Raw genomic sequence first — 16,305 nt, 5'->3', positions numbered from 1 at the left:
TTGTGAGAAAGGTCATATGCGAAGCATGTTCTTCCGACGGAGTGAATTGAGGGACAAACTGGGGATGCTGGGCGCTGGAAATCATTGCATACTCGTCGACTGAGGAGATGGGAGGGAATGGGGACTGTATTGAAGCACTCGAGGATGTTTGCTCGCCACTTGCGGTTGGAAGGGGAAGGGGCGCGTGGACATTGGGGACATTGGGGGGTGTTCAATGAAATCGATGACAGCGTCACAGAGAGGTGGGAAGGGGAGATCGGAAGGGGACTCTGCTGCGGCAACGGAGGTCGTATTAGGGAGAGAGCATGCGGAAGAGGGAGAACAGAGGGCCGCAGACGACGATGGTGTGAGAGATCGGAAGGGGAAGTCGGAAGGGGACTGTGCTGCGGCGACAGAGGGTGTATTAGGTAGAGAGCGGGGGTATTCAACGAAAGCGATGGCAGCGTAACTGAGAGGTGGGAAGGGGACTGTGCTGCGGCGACGGAGGGCGTATTAGGGAGAGCATGCGGAAGAGGGAGAACAGAGGGCCGTAGACGACGATGGTGTGAGTGCCGGACAATTGGCATGAGACGACGGCAGTAGGTAGGGGGTCAAGGAGGCAAAAGGGGTTGGTGGAGAACGGGCGCGGCACAAGGGGACGGCGCCGTCGAGAGCCAAAACGGGGGCGGGGTTAATGCGAGGTACGGGAGGCGTGTGACTGGCAAGAAACAAGTATCAAAACCGCAGATACCATTCGCCCGTCCGTACCACCCCAAAGGTTAAGTATGCCGCGCCGACAGCCGCCACTCTTCACGCAATCAGCACAACAGCCAGTTGTTATCGTGTGTCATTCTCGGTAACCTTTTGCTTCCGCCTCTGTGTTTCGCAATTTTCCGCGCTTGCAGACTCTACCCTTCTTCCTTTGCTGGCAAACCTTTTCGTGCGAACGAAACGTTTGAAACGTTTAACACCTCTATTCTTACCAATAAAGACTCTTACTACACTGTACCGTACATGTGAATTCTAAACCCAATTCTTTAATATAACATTCACCTGCGTGCATAAAGAAGAAGAGAAAGAAGAAACACCAAACCGCATTTTCAGATCGCTCTTTCTTCTGCCTATATGTCTGCGTGTAAACCGTACCTCTGGCGTGCTTGACCCGGAAGGCCAAGATGGACGTCCTGGAACGTGAGCAAAACGTCTGGGTGCCAGTCCGTTGCCTGCACGGCAAAAAAAGAAGAAACAGTGCCAGTGCGTCGTGTAAATAGGAAAGAAATACAAACAGAAAGAACGAAAAGCGCCGAAAAAACAAGCGGTGACTCGCGTTAGCAACAGCATCTCTCTCAAGCGCTGTTGCGGTAAGTCTCGCAGGCAAGGAGGCCGCCCATTTCACATATGCTCTTTGGTGCGGTCGCCGGGACACCAGTGCGAGACTTACCTTTCAAAAGAGAGGACTCGTATTCGTGAACCACGGCCCAAACAGAATGGAAGCCGAGGTTGAAGCGGTTGTGTCGGAGGTGTCTGTGCGGTCAGTGCGGTCGGTGCGGTGGGTTAAGGTGGATGTCGGGAAGGGAAAGGGAGGCGCACAGTCCGGTGCATCACGTGTGTTTGTTCTGTTGATGTACAGAGGTGCATTTGTCTGAGAGTCGACATTTATCGTAGGAGAGACAGACAGTGAGTGGATGATCTGACGTGCGCATGAGCGCATGAGCGCATGAGCGCATGAGCGCATGAGCGCATGAGCGCATGAGCGCATGAGCGCAGGCGAGATCGTGATTCAAGCATGATTTCTGCCTGGAAGGACCCTCGGTGCGTGTCTGCATTTGTCAGTAAGTGTGAAACGTGTTTTCAGCCGGACGTCTGGAGGCATGTTCATCGATTCCAGATTCCGGGTGTCTTCCGCTCCCGATCCCGGTTTCTAGGGTCCGAAACCCCTCGACAAATGACGTCACTGCGCGCCATACGGGACAGATCCAACCAATTAAATGCATACGATCGATTTGCATTCCGCCTCCCCTGATTCCACGCATTTCGCTGGTCCCGCTGCTTCCTGTCGCGGACTTCGGAACGCCACATTTTGGGCTGTGTACTACGGGGGAGGGTAAAAACGTGAGGATGTGGGGACGTGGAGACGTGGGAACGTGGGGACGTGGGAACGTGGGGACGTGGGAACGTGGGGACGTGGGAACGTGGGGACGTGGGGACGTGTGGGGACGTCATCGCTAACGCCTCGGGCTGCTGTGCGTGCCGGGAAGCCGAGATGGCAGGTAGCGGGTGAGGGAGGTCTCGTGAGCAAGAGGCAGTGTGCAGGATGATGGATTTGGGGGGGGGGGGAGGCAGCGGGAAGACGTTGGAAGGGCGAAAGGCTTAGTTTTAGAGTATTTGGATTGCGTAATGTGTAAAAGGAATATGTTTAGCGAGAGGAGAGAGAAAAGTGTTTGTCGCTAAGACCCGTGCGCGTTTGAACTCGATCGAAACGGAGACGAATAGACAAGACGAGGTTGGTGAGGAGAGGAGGAACAATACAAATACAATACAAATACAATAAAAAGGCAATAGAAAGAAAGCAGAAAGAGAACAGAAAGAGAACAGAAAGAAAGCAGAAAGAAGTAGGAAGAAAATAGGAAGAAAGTAGGAAGAAAGTAGGAAGAAAGTAGGAAGAAAGTAAAAAAAAGAAAGTAACTAAGTAACTAGGTAAGCTACGAATTTTGCCCGGGCCAACTTGGTTGGGTGCCCAAGTGGCTCAACCAACTTGGGCACGCAACCAAGTTGGGCACCGGGCGGGAATCGAACCCAGGGCCTCGCAGGCGCAGAGTGTCAACTGCACCACCAGTAACCGGTTGTCCACTCTGCCACGAACTCCTCTCACCCAAACAGCGGACTCTGCGGCGACACAGTGTGGATACCAACGGTATTTAAAGGTATGCATTTGTCCTCGCAATCAACATTGCTTCTATAATTTGAAGGTTGTCCGCGGCTTGCATGTTACAGTGAATTGAACAAGTAAAAAACTCGCTTCTGCGTGTGAGCGATCATCGCTCACCGCACCATTGTGCACTTTGGTTAAACATTACTTTTTTAAAAGTAGGTATCTTCACCTCCACACGCGCACAGTACAGTACATGGCTGTGATTGCCATGTACTGTACCAAGGGTACTGTGTCAGGTGTTCGAGATCCGGATTTGCCGACATTTTGGCCCTCTCCCATGAATTCCCATTCTCTGTAATCTCCCACCATCCCTACTGTCCCTGGCCATCCCTACTGTCCCTGGCATCTCCAATCTTTCCACGCTCTCCGCGCTCTCCGCGCTCTCCGCGCCCTCGCTCTCCGCGCTCTCGCTCTCCGCGCTCTCCGCGCTCTCCGCGCTCTCCGCCGCTGCTGGGCGCGCTCTCGCTCTCCGCGCTCTCCGCGCTCTCGCTCTCCGCGCTCTCCGCGCTCTCCGCGCTCTGGAGGTGGAGGTATGTTTATCGATTCTACATTCCGGGTGTGTTGCGCTCCCGATCCGGTTTCCAGCACGGGTTGGGCGGGTTGGGCGGGATGTGGGCGGTGCGGAACGTTAACTGGAGAAATTGGGGGTTAGGTTGTAGGGTATTGGAATCAATTTAATTGTGAGCGGTGACCATGATGTGGGGCTTGTGAGAAAGGTCATATGCGAAGCATGTTCTTCCGACGGAGTGAATTGAGGGACAAACTGGGGATGCTGGGCGCTGGAAATCATTGCATACTCGTCGACTGAGGAGATGGGAGGGAATGGGGACTGTATTGAAGCACTCGAGGATGTTTGCTCGCCACTTGCGGTTGGAAGGGGAAGGGGCGCGTGGACATTGGGGACATTGGGGGGTGTTCAATGAAATCGATGACAGCGTCACAGAGAGGTGGGAAGGGGAGATCGGAAGGGGACTCTGCTGCGGCAACGGAGGTCGTATTAGGGAGAGAGCATGCGGAAGAGGGAGAACAGAGGGCCGCAGACGACGATGGTGTGAGAGATCGGAAGGGGAAGTCGGAAGGGGACTGTGCTGCGGCGACAGAGGGTGTATTAGGTAGAGAGCGGGGGTATTCAACGAAAGCGATGGCAGCGTAACTGAGAGGTGGGAAGGGGACTGTGCTGCGGCGACGGAGGGCGTATTAGGGAGAGAGCATGCGGAAGAGGGAGAACAGAGGGCCGTAGACGACGATGGTGTGAGTGCCGGACAATTGGCATGAGACGACGGCAGTAGGTAGGGGGTCAAGGAGGCAAAAGGGGTTGGTGGAGAACGGGCGCGGCACAAGGGGACGGCGCCGTCGAGAGCCAAAACGGGGGCGGGGTTAATGCGAGGTACGGGAGGCGTGTGACTGGCAAGAAACAAGTATCAAAACCGCAGATACCATTCGCCCGTCCGTACCACCCCAAAGGTTAAGTATGCCGCGCCGACAGCCACCACTCTTCACGCAATCAGCACAACAGCCAGTTGTTATCATGTGTCATTCTCGGTAACCTTTTGCTTCCGCCTCTGTGTTTCGCAATTTTCCGCGCTTGCAGACTCTACCCTTCTTCCTTTGCTGGCAAACCTTTTCGTGCGAACGAAACGTTTGAAACGTTTAACACCTCTATTCTTACCAATAAAGACTCTTACTACACTGTACCGTACATGTGAATTCTAAACCCAATTCTTTAATATAACATTCACCTGCGTGCATAAAGAAGAAGAGAAAGAAGAAACACCAAACCGCATTTTCAGATCGCTCTTTCTTCTGCCTATATGTCTGCGTGTAAACCGTACCTCTGGCGTGCTTGACCCGGAAGGCCAAGATGGACGTCCTGGAACGTGAGCAAAACGTCTGGGTGCCAGTCCGTTGCCTGCACGGCAAAAAAAGAAGAAACAGTGCCAGTGCGTCGTGTAAATAGGAAAGAAATACAAACAGAAAGAACGAAAAGCGCCGAAAAAACAAGCGGTGACTCGCGTTAGCAACAGCATCTCTCTCAAGCGCTGTTGCGGTAAGTCTCGCCGGCAAGGAGGCCGCCCATTTCACATATGTTCTTTGGTGCGGTCGCCGGGACACCAGTGCGAGACTTACCTTTCAAAAGAGAGAACTCGTATTCGTGAATCACGGCCCAAACAGAATGGAAGCCGAGGTTGAAGCGGTTGTGTCGGAGGTGTCTGTGCGGTCAGTGCGGTCGGTGCGGTGGGTTAAGGTGGATGTCGGGAAGGGAAAGGGAGGCGCACAGTCCGGTGCATCACGTGTGTTTGTTCTGTTGATGTACAGAGGTGCATTTGTCTGAGGGTGGAAGTGAGAGTCGACATTTATCGTAGGAGAGACAGACCGTGAGTGGATGATCTGACGTGCGCATGAGCGCATGAGCGCATGAGCGCATGAGCGCATGAGCGCATGAGCGCATGAGCGCACGTGCGCATGAGCGCATGAGCGCATGAGCGCAGGTGAGATCGTGATTCAAGCATGATTTCTGCCTGGAAGGACCCTCGGTGCGTGTCTGCATTTGTCAGTAAGTGTGAAACGTGTTTTCAGCCGGACGTCTGGAGGCATGTTCATCGATTCCAGATTCCGGGTGTCTTCCGCTCCCGATCCCGGTTTCTAGGGTCCGAAACCCCTCGACAAATGACGTCACTGCGCGCCATACGGGACAGATCCAACCAATTAAATGCATACGATCGATTTGCATTCCGCCTCCCCTGATTCCACGCATTTCGCTGGTCCCGCTGCTTCCTGTCGCGGACTTCGGAACGCCACATTTTGGGCTGTGTACTACGGGGGAGGGTAAAAACGTGAGGATGTGGGGACGTGGAGACGTGGGAACGTGGGGACGTGGGAACGTGGGGACGTGGGAACGTGGGGACGTGGGGACGTCATCGCTAACGCCTCGGGCTGCTGTGCGTGCCGGGAAGCCGAGATGGCAGGCAGTAGGGAGCGTAGCGGGTGAGGGAGGTCTCGTGAGCAAGAGGCAGTGTGCAGGATGATGGATTTGGGGGGGGGAGGCAGCGGGAAGACGTTGGAAGGGCGAAAGGCTTAGTTTTAGAGTATTTGGATTGCGTAATGTGTAAAAGGAATATGTTTAGCGAGAGGAGAGAGAAAAGTGTTTGTCGCTAAGACCCGTGCGCGTTTGAACTCGATCGAAACGGAGACGAACAAGTAGATGAACATAGACAAGACGAGGTTGGTGAGGAGAGGAGGAACAATACAAATACAATACAAATACAATAAAAAGGCAATAGAAAGAAAGCAGAAAGAGAACAGAAAGAAAGCAGAAAGAAGTAGGAAGAAGTAGGAAGAAAGTAGGAAGAAAGTAGGAAGAAAGTAGGAAGAAAGTAAAAAAAAGAAAGTAACTAAGTAACTAGGTAAGCTACGAATTTTGCCCGGGCCAACTTGGTTGGGTGCCCAAGTGGCTCAACCAACTTGGGCACGCAACCAAGTTGGGCACCGGGCGGGAATCGAACCCAGGGCCTCGCAGGCGCAGAGTGTCAACTGCACCACCAGCAACCGGTTGTCCACTCTGCCACGAACTCCTCTCACCCAAACAGCGGACTCTGCGGCGACACAGTGTGGATACCAACGGTATTTAAAGGTATGCATTTGTCCTCGCAATCAACATTGCTTCTATAATTTGAAGGTTGTCCGCGGCTTGCATGTTACAGTGAATTGAACAAGTAAAAAACTCGCTTCTGCGTGTGAGCGATCATCGCTCACCGCACCATTGTGCACTTTGGTTAAACATTACTTTTTTAAAAGTAGGTACCTTCACCTCCACACGCGCACAGTACAGTACATGGCTGTGATTGCCATGTACTGTACCAAGGGTACTGTGTCAGGTGTTCGAGATCCGGATGTGAAACGTGTCCACGTCGAGAACACGCCCCCTGGGTACGTGCACTTACGACATATTTTTGCCGACATTTTGGCCCTCTCCCATGAATTCCCATTCTCTGTAATCTCCCACCATCCCTACTGTCCCTGGCATCTCCAATCTTTCCACGCTCTCCGCGCTCTCCGCGCTCTCCGCTCTCCGCGCTCTCCGCGCTCTCCGCGCTCTCGCTCTCCGCGCTCTCCGCGCTCTCCGCCGCTGCTGGGAGAGGAGCCTCGGTGCGCCGGTGCGTGTCTGCATTTTTTAAGTGTGAAAGGTGTTTCGGCCGGGAGTCTGGAGGTGGAGGTATGTTTATCGATTCTACATTCCGGGTGTGTTGCGCTCCCGATCCGGTTTCCAGCACGGGTTGGGCGGGTTGGGCGGGATGTGGGCGGTGCGGAACGTTAACTGGAGAAATTGGGGGTTAGGTTGTAGGGTATTGGAATCAATTTAATTGTGAGCGGTGACCATGATGTGGGGCTTGTGAGAAAGGTCATATGCGAAGCATGTTCTTCCGACGGAGTGAATTGAGGGACAAACTGGGGATGCTGGGCGCTGGAAATCATTGCATACTCGTCGACTGAGGAGATGGGAGGGAATGGGGACTGTATTGAAGCACTCGAGGATGTTTGCTCGCCACTTGCGGTTGGAAGGGGAAGGGGCGCGTGGACATTGGGGACATTGGGGGGTGTTCAATGAAATCGATGACAGCGTCACAGAGAGGTGGGAAGGGGAGATCGGAAGGGGACTCTGCTGCGGCAACGGAGGTCGTATTAGGGAGAGAGCATGCGGAAGAGGGAGAACAGAGGGCCGTAGACGACGATGGTGTGAGTGCCGGACAATTGGCATGAGACGACGGCAGTAGGTAGGGGGTCAAGGAGGCAAAAGGGGTTGGTGGAGAACGGGCGCGGCACAAGGGGACGGCGCCGTCGAGAGCCAAAACGGGGGCGGGGTTAATGCGAGGTACAGGAGGCGTGTGACTGGCAAGAAACAAGTATCAAAACCGCAGATACCATTCGCCCGTCCGTACCACCCCAAAGGTTAAGTATGCCGCGCCGACAGCCGCCACTCTTCACGCAATCAGCACAACAGCCAGTTGTTATCGTGTGTCATTCTCGGTAACCTTTTGCTTCCGCCTCTGTGTTTCGCAATTTTCCGCGCTTGCAGACTCTACCCTTCTTCCTTTGCTGGCAAACCTTTTCGTGCGAACGAAACGTTTGAAACGTTTAACACCTCTATTCTTACCAATAAAGACTCTTACTACACTGTACCGTACATGTGAAATCTAAACCCAGTTCTTTAATATAACATTCACCTGCGTGCATAAAGAAGAAGACAAAGAAGAAACACCAAACCGCATTTTCAGATCGCTCTTTCTTCTGCCTATATGTCTGCGTGTAAACCGTACCTCTGGCGTGCTTGACCCGGAAGGCCAAGATGGACGTCCTGGAACGTGAGCAAAACGTCTGGGTGCCAGTCCGTTGCCTGCACGGCAAAAAAAGAAGAAACAGTGCCAGTGCGTCGTGTAAATAGGAAAGAAATACAAACAGAAAGAACGAAAAGCGCCGAAAAAACAAGCGGTGACTCGCGTTAGCAACAGCATCTCTCTCAAGCGCTGTTGCGGTAAGTCTCGCAGGCAAGGAGGCCGCCCATTTCACATATGTTCTTTGGTGCGGTCGCCGGGACACCAGTGCGAGACTTACCTTTCAAAAGAGAGGACTCGTATTCGTGAACCACGGCCCAAACAGAATGGAAGCCGAGGTTGAAGCGGTTGTGTCGGAGGTGTCTGTGCGGTCAGTGCGGTCGGTGCGGTGGGTTAAGGTGGATGTCGGGAAGGGAAAGGGAGGCGCACAGTCCGGTGCATCACGTGCATCACGTGTGTTTGTTCTGTTGATGTACAGAGGTGCATTTGTCTGAGGGTGGAAGTGAGAGTCGACATTTATCGTAGGAGAGACAGACAGTGAGTGGATGATCTGACGTGCGCATGAGCGCATGAGCGCATGAGCGCAGGTGAGATCGTGATTCAAGCATGATTTCTGCCTGGAAGGACCCTCGGTGCGTGTCTGAAACGTGTTTTCAGCCGGACGTCTGGAGGCATGTTCATCGATTCCAGATTCCGGGTGGCACGTTCATCGATTCCAGATTCCGGGTGTCTTCCGCTCCCGATCCCGGTTTCTAGGGTCCGAAACCCCTCGCCATACGGGACAGATCCAACCAATTAAATGCATACGATCGATTTGCATTCCGCCTCCCCTGATTCCACGCATTTCGCTGGTCCCGCTGCTTCCTGTCGCGGACTTCGGAAGGCCACATTTTGGGCTGTGTACTACGGGGGAGGGTAAAAACGTGAGGATGTGGGGACGTGGAGACGTGGGAACGTGGGGACGTGGGAACGTGGGGACGTGGGGACGTCATCGCTGGGAACGTGGGGACGTGGGAACGTGGGGACGTGGGGACGTCATCGCTAACGCCTCGGGCTGCTGTGCGTGCCGGGAAGCAAGAGGCAGTGTGCAGGATGATGGATTTGGGGGGGGGGGAGGCAGCGGGAAGACGTTGGAAGGGCGAAAGGCTTAGTTTTAGAGTATTTGGATTGCGTAATGTGTAAAAGGAATAGGTTTAGCGAGAGGAGAGAGAAAAGTGTTTGTCGCTAAGACCCGTGCGCGTTTGAACTCGATCGAAACGGAGACGAACAAGTAGATGAACATAGACAAGACGAGGTTGGTGAGGAGAGGAGGAACAATACAAATACAATACAAATACAATAAAAAGGCAATAGAAAGAAAGCAGAAAGAGAACAGAAAGAAAGCAGAAAGAAGTAGGAAGAAAATAGGAAGAAAATAGGAAGAAAGTAGGAAGAAAGTAGGAAGAAAGTAAAAAAAAGAAAGTAACTAAGTAACTAGGTAAGCTACGAATTTTGCCCGGGCCAACTTGGTTGGGTGCCCAAGTGGCTCAACCAACTTGGGCACGCAACCAAGTTGGGCACCGGGCGGGAATCGAACCCAGGGCCTCGCAGGCGCAGAGTGTCAACTGCACCACCAGCAACCGGTTGTCCACTCTGCCACGAACTCCTCTCACCCAAACAGCGGACTCTGCGGCGACACAGTGTGGATACCAACGGTATTTAAAGGTATGCATTTGTCCTCGCAATCAACATTGCTTCTATAATTTGAAGGTTGTCCGCGGCTTGCATGTTACAGTGAATTGAACAAGTAAAAAACTCGCTTCTGCGTGTGAGCGATCATCGCTCACCGCACCATTGTGCACTTTGGTTAAACATTACTTTTTTAAAAGTAGGTACCTTCACCTCCACACGCGCACAGTACAGTACATGGCTGTGATTGCCATGTACTGTACCAAGGGTACTGTGTCAGGTGTTCGAGATCCGGATGTGAAACGTGTCCACGTCGAGAACACGCCCCCTGGGTACGTGCACTTACGACATATTTTTTCCCATTCTCTGTAATCTCCCACCATCCCTACTGTCCCTGGCATCTCCAATCTTTCCACGCTCTCCGCGCTCTCCGCGCTCTCGCTCTCCGCGCTCTCCGCGCTCTCGCTCTCCGCGCTCTCCGCGCTCTCGCTCTCCGCGCTCTCCGCGCTCTCGCTCTCCGCGCTCTCCGCGCTCTCGCTCTCCGCGCTCTCCGCGCTCTCCGCGCTCTCCGCCGCTGCTGGGAGAGGAGTTTTTAAGTGTGAAAGGTGTTTCGGCCGGGAGTCTGGAGGTGGAGGTATGTTTATCGATTCTACATTCCGGGTGTGTTGCGCTCCCGATCCGGTTTCCAGCACGGGTTGGGCGGGTTGGGCGGGATGTGGGCGGTGCGGAACGTTAACTGGAGAAATTGGGGGTTAGGTTGAAGGGTATTGGAATCAATTTAATTGTGAGCGGTGACCATGATGTGGGGCTTGTGAGAAAGGTCATATGCGAAGCATGTTCTTCCGACGGAGTGAATTGAGGGACAAACTGGGGATGCTGGGCGCTGGAAATCATTGCATACTCGTCGACTGAGGAGATGGGAGGGAATGGGGACTGTATTGAAGCACTCGAGGATGTTTGCTCGCCACTTGCGGTTGGAAGGGGAAGGGGCGCGTGGACATTGGGGACATTGGGGGGTGTTCAATGAAATCGATGACAGCGTCACAGAGAGGTGGGAAGGGGAGATCGGAAGGGGACTCTGCTGCGGCAACGGAGGTCGTATTAGGGAGAGAGCATGCGGAAGAGGGAGAACAGAGGGCCGCAGACGACGATGGTGTGAGAGATCGGAAGGGGAAGTCGGAAGGGGACTGTGCTGCGGCGACAGAGGGTGTATTAGGTAGAGAGCGGGGGTATTCAACGAAAGCGATGGCAGCGTAACTGAGAGGTGGGAAGGGGACTGTGCTGCGGCGACGGAGGGCGTATTAGGGAGAGAGCATGCGGAAGAGGGAGAACAGAGGGCCGTAGACGACGATGGTGTGAGTGCCGGACAATTGGCATGAGACGACGGCAGTAGGTAGGGGGTCAAGGAGGCAAAAGGGGTTGGTGGAGAACGGGCGCGGCACAAGGGGACGGCGCCGTCGAGAGCCAAAACGGGGGCGGGGTTAATGCGAGGTACAGGAGGCGTGTGACTGGCAAGAAACAAGTATCAAAACCGCAGATACCATTCGCCCGTCCGTACCACCCCAAAGGTTAAGTATGCCGCGCCGACAGCCGCCACTCTTCACGCAATCAGCACAACAGCCAGTTGTTATCGTGTGTCATTCTCGGTAACCTTTTGCTTCCGCCTCTGTGTTTCGCAATTTTCCGCGCTTGCAGACTCTACCCTTCTTCCTTTGCTGGCAAACCTTTTCGTGCGAACGAAACGTTTGAAACGTTTAACACCTCTATTCTTACCAATAAAGACTCTTACTACACTGTACCGTACATGTGAATTCTAAACCCAATTCTTTAATATAACATTCACCTGCGTGCATAAAGAAGAAGACAAAGAAGAAACACCAAACCGCATTTTCAGATCGCTCTTTCTTCTGCCTATATGTCTGCGTGTAAACCGTACCTCTGGCGTGCTTGACCCGGAAGGCCAAGATGGACGTCCTGGAACGTGAGCAAAACGTCTGGGTGCCAGTCCGTTGCCTGCACGGCAAAAAATGAAGAAACAGTGCCAGTGCGTCGTGTAAATAGGAAAGAAATACAAACAGAAAGAACGAAAAGCGCCGAAAAAACAAGCGGTGACTCGCGTTAGCAACAGCATCTCTCTCAAGCGCTGTTGCGGTAAGTCTCGCAGGCAAGGAGGCCGCCCATTTCACATATGTTCTTTGGTGCGGTCGCCGGGACACCAGTGCGAGACTTACCTTTCAAAAGAGAGGACTCGTATTCGTGAACCACGGCCCAAACAGAATGGAAGCCGAGGTTGAAGCGGTTGTGTCGGAGGTGTCTGTGCGGTCAGTGCGGTCGGTGCGGTGGGTTAAGGTGGATGTCGGGAAGGGAAAGGGAGGCGCACAGTCCGGTGCATCACGTGTGTTTGTTCTGTTGATGTACAGAGGTGCATTTGTCTGAGGGTGGAAGTGAGAGTCGACATTTATCGTAGGAGAGACAGACAGTGAGTGGATGATCTGACGTGCGCATGAGCGCATGAGCGCATGAGCGCAGGTGAGATCGTGATTCAAGCATGATTTCACTTGGCAGTGGTGGGATGGGAAGCAGGTGATTCTTTTGTCTTTTGCCCTTACTGTGTCGTTGTCAGTATACTGAACAACAGGCACGCTCCTTTATAGAGAATAAGAAGCCTGCCGAGAACACATAACCACACATAACCACCCACTAGTGTCCAGCTATCGGTGGGTGGGGAGATACTACGGAATACGCCAACAATAGATCACGGTAGTGACCCTAATACGCGGAGATAAACGCTAGAGCGCGCAAATGCGCGCGTAGATAAACCCTTAAAATCTCAATATGAAAAAACATACAGTAGTACGTTAAGCGTAGTAATCACGGGAGACGAATTCAGACCTGTGCAACCAAACTGTATGCCCGACGGATCATCCTGACAAGAACACATCATATTCAAGTCCCCTTCTTGCTCTTGTGTTGATCGAAAGTTTCCACTCCGATTTGGGTTCGTAGAGTCTGAAAGCGCACACGAAGAAGTGGCTTTGTGAGTAGATCTGCCAACATGCTTTCTGTAGGGCAATACTGGACGTTAATCAAACCACGCTTGACTTGATCCCTGACGAAGTTGAACCTTATCGCTACGTGCTTGGCCTTACGGATGCCGTCGACTGCCCAGGTTATTGCGCCCTGGTTATCCTCAAAGACGAGGGTAGGACCCACCGACGAAATATCGAAGTCTTGTAACAGCGCACGAATCCAGATTGCACTCTTGCATGCTTCGCTCAGCCCAATGAACTCCGCTTCCGTTGTTGAGAGCGCAACGCAATCCTGTTTCTTTACTTTCCAAAAGATCGTTGAGCCTGCGAACCGCATGAGTACACCAGATGTAGACTTGCGGTCTTTCTTATCACCGGCCCAGTCGGAGTCACAAAACACTTGAAGTCCATCCGGACTTTTCTTCAAGCGTAGGGCTAGGTTTGCAGTGCCCTTTAGGTACCTGAGGACTCGCTTCGCCGCCACCAAGGCGACATTGTTGGGTTTTTCACAACAACGAGATAGCAAATTCACTGCTGCAGCAATGTCCGGTCTCGTTCGCGTCGCCAAAAACAGGAGGGCACCGATAATTTCTTGGTAGTTCCGCTTGTCCACGAGTGACATATCGCTCTGATTATAGTTGGGCTGGCATGCAGGGGTGTTGACCGGTTTACACGACTCCATCCCAAACCTGGACAGGATTTCAGAAACGTAGTGACCTTGAGACAGCCAAGCACATTCCTCACGGCGTACAAAAGACACTCCCAAGAACTGCCCAAGTTCTCCCATGTCCTTCATGTCCAACTTGCTTGCCAGCATGCACTTGACAGACTTAATAGATTGCAAACTCGGTCCCATGATGATTACATCGTCCACATACAGTAGCATCCATACGGCATCACGTCGAAACAGGCACGGGTCAGATCTCAGCTGTCGAAATTGCAGTTCTTCCATGACAATCTTCCATTTGTCAAACCATAGGCGCGGGGATTGTTTCAGACCGTAAAGACCTTTGCGAAGCTTCAAGACCTGTCCGTTTGCCAACGGGATGCCCGAGTTTTCTGGAGGCACAATATAGACGTCACCGTCTATATCTCCGTGTAGGAACGCAGTCCTAACATCCATCTGATGAACAAAGTACCCCTTCTGAACTGCAACAGACAGAGCAGTGCGTACAGTACTGAAGTCCACAACGGGAGAATACGTGTGGTCTACATCTCCTTGCATAAAACCCTTGACGACCAGTCGAGCCTTGTATCGAGCCACAGTGCCGTCTTCGTGGAGCTTGCGCTTGAACACAAACCTTGTAGGTAGCAACTTCGCACCTTCAGGAAGGTGCACGGAAGCCCAGGTGTCATGCGCTTTCAGCGAGGCCAATTCCGACTCGATGGCTTCCTTCCACTTGGCACCATCTTGTCGTGAAGTTGCTTCGGCTACTGTAGTGGGTTCTCCGTCACATCTTGCAAGAAAAGCATTCCCAGGGTTGAAGAAATCAGGCTGGTTTCTGGAACGAGTTGGATACCTCCCAGATCCTGCTGTGGATCCTGTAGGGTCTGGCTGCACGTTAGAAGTATTAGGTGCGGGGGCAATGTCTTCCGGTATTATCGTTTCGTCATCCTGCGGCGCATCCTGAGGTTCAGACACGTCCATATTTGCCTCAGACTCATCTTGCACTCCATGCTGAGATGGAACCGCCGGGTAGTACGTCAGTGCGTTCTGAACATCGGAAACATCGGAGGGAGATGTTGTATGGGAAGTGGATCCCGGGGTAGACGGTTCATCGGATGGGTGATTTTCGGCTCCGCTGGATACTACAGCAGAGCCATTTTCGTCCTCCCAGACAAATGCCGAGCTGTCAGCAGAGGAGTACCATTCCTTGTTGGGAAAAGAGTTCTCCAGAATGCGAATATGTCTGACAAGGACTGGGGCCTTATCACGGCGGAGCCATACTTTGTACAACTTGTTCTCAAAGCAACCGATGACCACACCATCCACGCTCTTGGGATCCAGCTTGCGCCGCTTGTCTTTGGGTACGTGCGTCCAAGCACGACTTCCAAACACGCGAAGATGACTAACTCGAGGTTTGTTCCCGGTTAGAAGCTCGTAGGAAGTCTTTGATTCACTTCTTGGGCAAAAGAATCTGTTCCTGATATCTGCGACATGCGTGACAGCTTCAGCCCAAAAGGACTTGGGCATATTGGCATGAAAAATCATTGCGCGAGCTGCTTCAACAAGTGTCCTGTTTGCCCTCTCAGCCATGCCATTAAGTTCCGGGCTGTAGCTTGGTAAGTTCTGACGTTCGATACCGTGCTCCTCCAGGTACCCATCACAAGCTACGTACTCTCCTCCCCCATCACAGTATAAAAGTTTGATAACGCAGTCGTATTTTCGTTCAAACCACGGGTGAAATTTCTTGAACCTTGCTAGAACATCGCCCTTCCGAGCAATTGGTACAACCACGATGTAACCTGAGAATTCATCAATGAATGTGACGTAATACAGTGAGCCACCAAGGGATCTAACAGGCATCAAACCAGATACATCGCTGTGGATGATCTCACCGCGACGTGAAGATCTGACTGGCTTCGCATACATTGCGTCCTTGTGCATTTTGCCCTGTGCACATGCGTCACATTCGTTAACAGACTTTTTCGTTAAGCTCAGGTCAAGTCCAGTCACAGCTCCCTTCTGTGACAATTTGCGTATACTGTCGAGATGGGCGTGTCCAAGTCGATCATGCCAGAGCTTTTCTGCATATGATTTGGCAACAAAAGCAGAGTTTCCAGAAAGAGGAGTACTCTGTACGGAAAGTACATAAACGCCTCCTTGCATCCAGCCCTGAAACTCCACCAAGCCATTTCGCAACACTATGCACCCATGGCGACTGAACTTGACTTGGTACCCTTTGGTACAAAGCGCAGAGCAAGACAACAGGTTGGCTTCAAGCCGCGGAACCAGTAGCACATCGCGAATGATCGTTCGGCGGTGCACAAGGGCTGCATCGCATTCGCTGTGAACCAAGACATCCAGTGGCATGTCACCGATGCAGCAACTCTGGACAGAGGCTCCGTTTCCGATTACGATCTGTCTCGGGGTGATCTTTCTGGCATTCACGAGCCAATCGCGGTGCTTGACCATATGGTCCGATGCGCCAGAGTCCAGCAAGATGGTATCCGCATGCCCTTTAAATCCCGCCATAAGCATGGTGGCATGATGCGCGGTGCCTTGTTTTGAATCCACAGACACTTGAAGATTGTTTCCTTCATTCTTTTTACAGTTACGAGAAATGTGACCCAGCTGGCCGCATTTCCAGCAGCGCCTTTCATGCTGGCGTTTCCAGTTCTGCTGACGGTTAGATCCATGAGAACT

The 16,305-nt window shown here is 52.6% G+C and overlaps 5 protein-coding genes; 2 read left to right on the top strand and 3 right to left on the bottom strand.

Moving 5' to 3' along the window:
- Positions 1 to 223: 223 nt before the first annotated feature.
- CHC_T00003538001 (hypothetical protein) lies at positions 224 to 995 on the top strand. XM_005714669.1 is given in 2 exon segments: positions 224 to 448; positions 449 to 995. The coding sequence occupies 1 exon segment, from the start codon at positions 224 to 226 to the stop codon at positions 446 to 448; it is 225 nt and encodes a 74-aa protein (XP_005714726.1). The 3' UTR covers positions 449 to 995.
- Positions 996 to 2,651: 1,656 nt separating this feature from the next.
- Positions 2,652 to 2,911, bottom strand: CHC_T00003537001 (hypothetical protein). XM_005714668.1 is given in 2 exon segments: positions 2,652 to 2,725; positions 2,726 to 2,911. The coding sequence occupies 1 exon segment, from the start codon at positions 2,909 to 2,911 to the stop codon at positions 2,726 to 2,728; it is 186 nt and encodes a 61-aa protein (XP_005714725.1). The 3' UTR covers positions 2,652 to 2,725.
- Positions 2,912 to 3,839: 928 nt separating this feature from the next.
- Positions 3,840 to 4,613, top strand: CHC_T00003536001 (hypothetical protein). XM_005714667.1 is given in 2 exon segments: positions 3,840 to 4,064; positions 4,065 to 4,613. The coding sequence occupies 1 exon segment, from the start codon at positions 3,840 to 3,842 to the stop codon at positions 4,062 to 4,064; it is 225 nt and encodes a 74-aa protein (XP_005714724.1). The 3' UTR covers positions 4,065 to 4,613.
- Positions 4,614 to 6,290: 1,677 nt separating this feature from the next.
- On the bottom strand, positions 6,291 to 6,550 carry CHC_T00003535001 (hypothetical protein). XM_005714666.1 is given in 2 exon segments: positions 6,291 to 6,364; positions 6,365 to 6,550. The coding sequence occupies 1 exon segment, from the start codon at positions 6,548 to 6,550 to the stop codon at positions 6,365 to 6,367; it is 186 nt and encodes a 61-aa protein (XP_005714723.1). The 3' UTR covers positions 6,291 to 6,364.
- A 3,143-nt stretch (positions 6,551 to 9,693) lies between these two features.
- Positions 9,694 to 9,953, bottom strand: CHC_T00003534001 (hypothetical protein). XM_005714665.1 is given in 2 exon segments: positions 9,694 to 9,767; positions 9,768 to 9,953. 1 exon segment carries the CDS (start codon positions 9,951 to 9,953, stop codon positions 9,768 to 9,770), a length of 186 nt encoding a protein of 61 aa, XP_005714722.1. The 3' UTR covers positions 9,694 to 9,767.
- Positions 9,954 to 16,305: the final 6,352 nt, after the last annotated feature.

This window comes from Chondrus crispus, genomic scaffold (genome assembly GCF_000350225.1).
Source record: "Chondrus crispus Stackhouse genomic scaffold, scaffold_194, whole genome shotgun sequence".
NCBI lineage: Eukaryota > Rhodophyta > Florideophyceae > Gigartinales > Gigartinaceae > Chondrus > Chondrus crispus.
The sequence above is the reverse complement of the archived record's forward strand: the minus strand, read 5'-3'. Positions and strand labels throughout refer to the sequence as shown.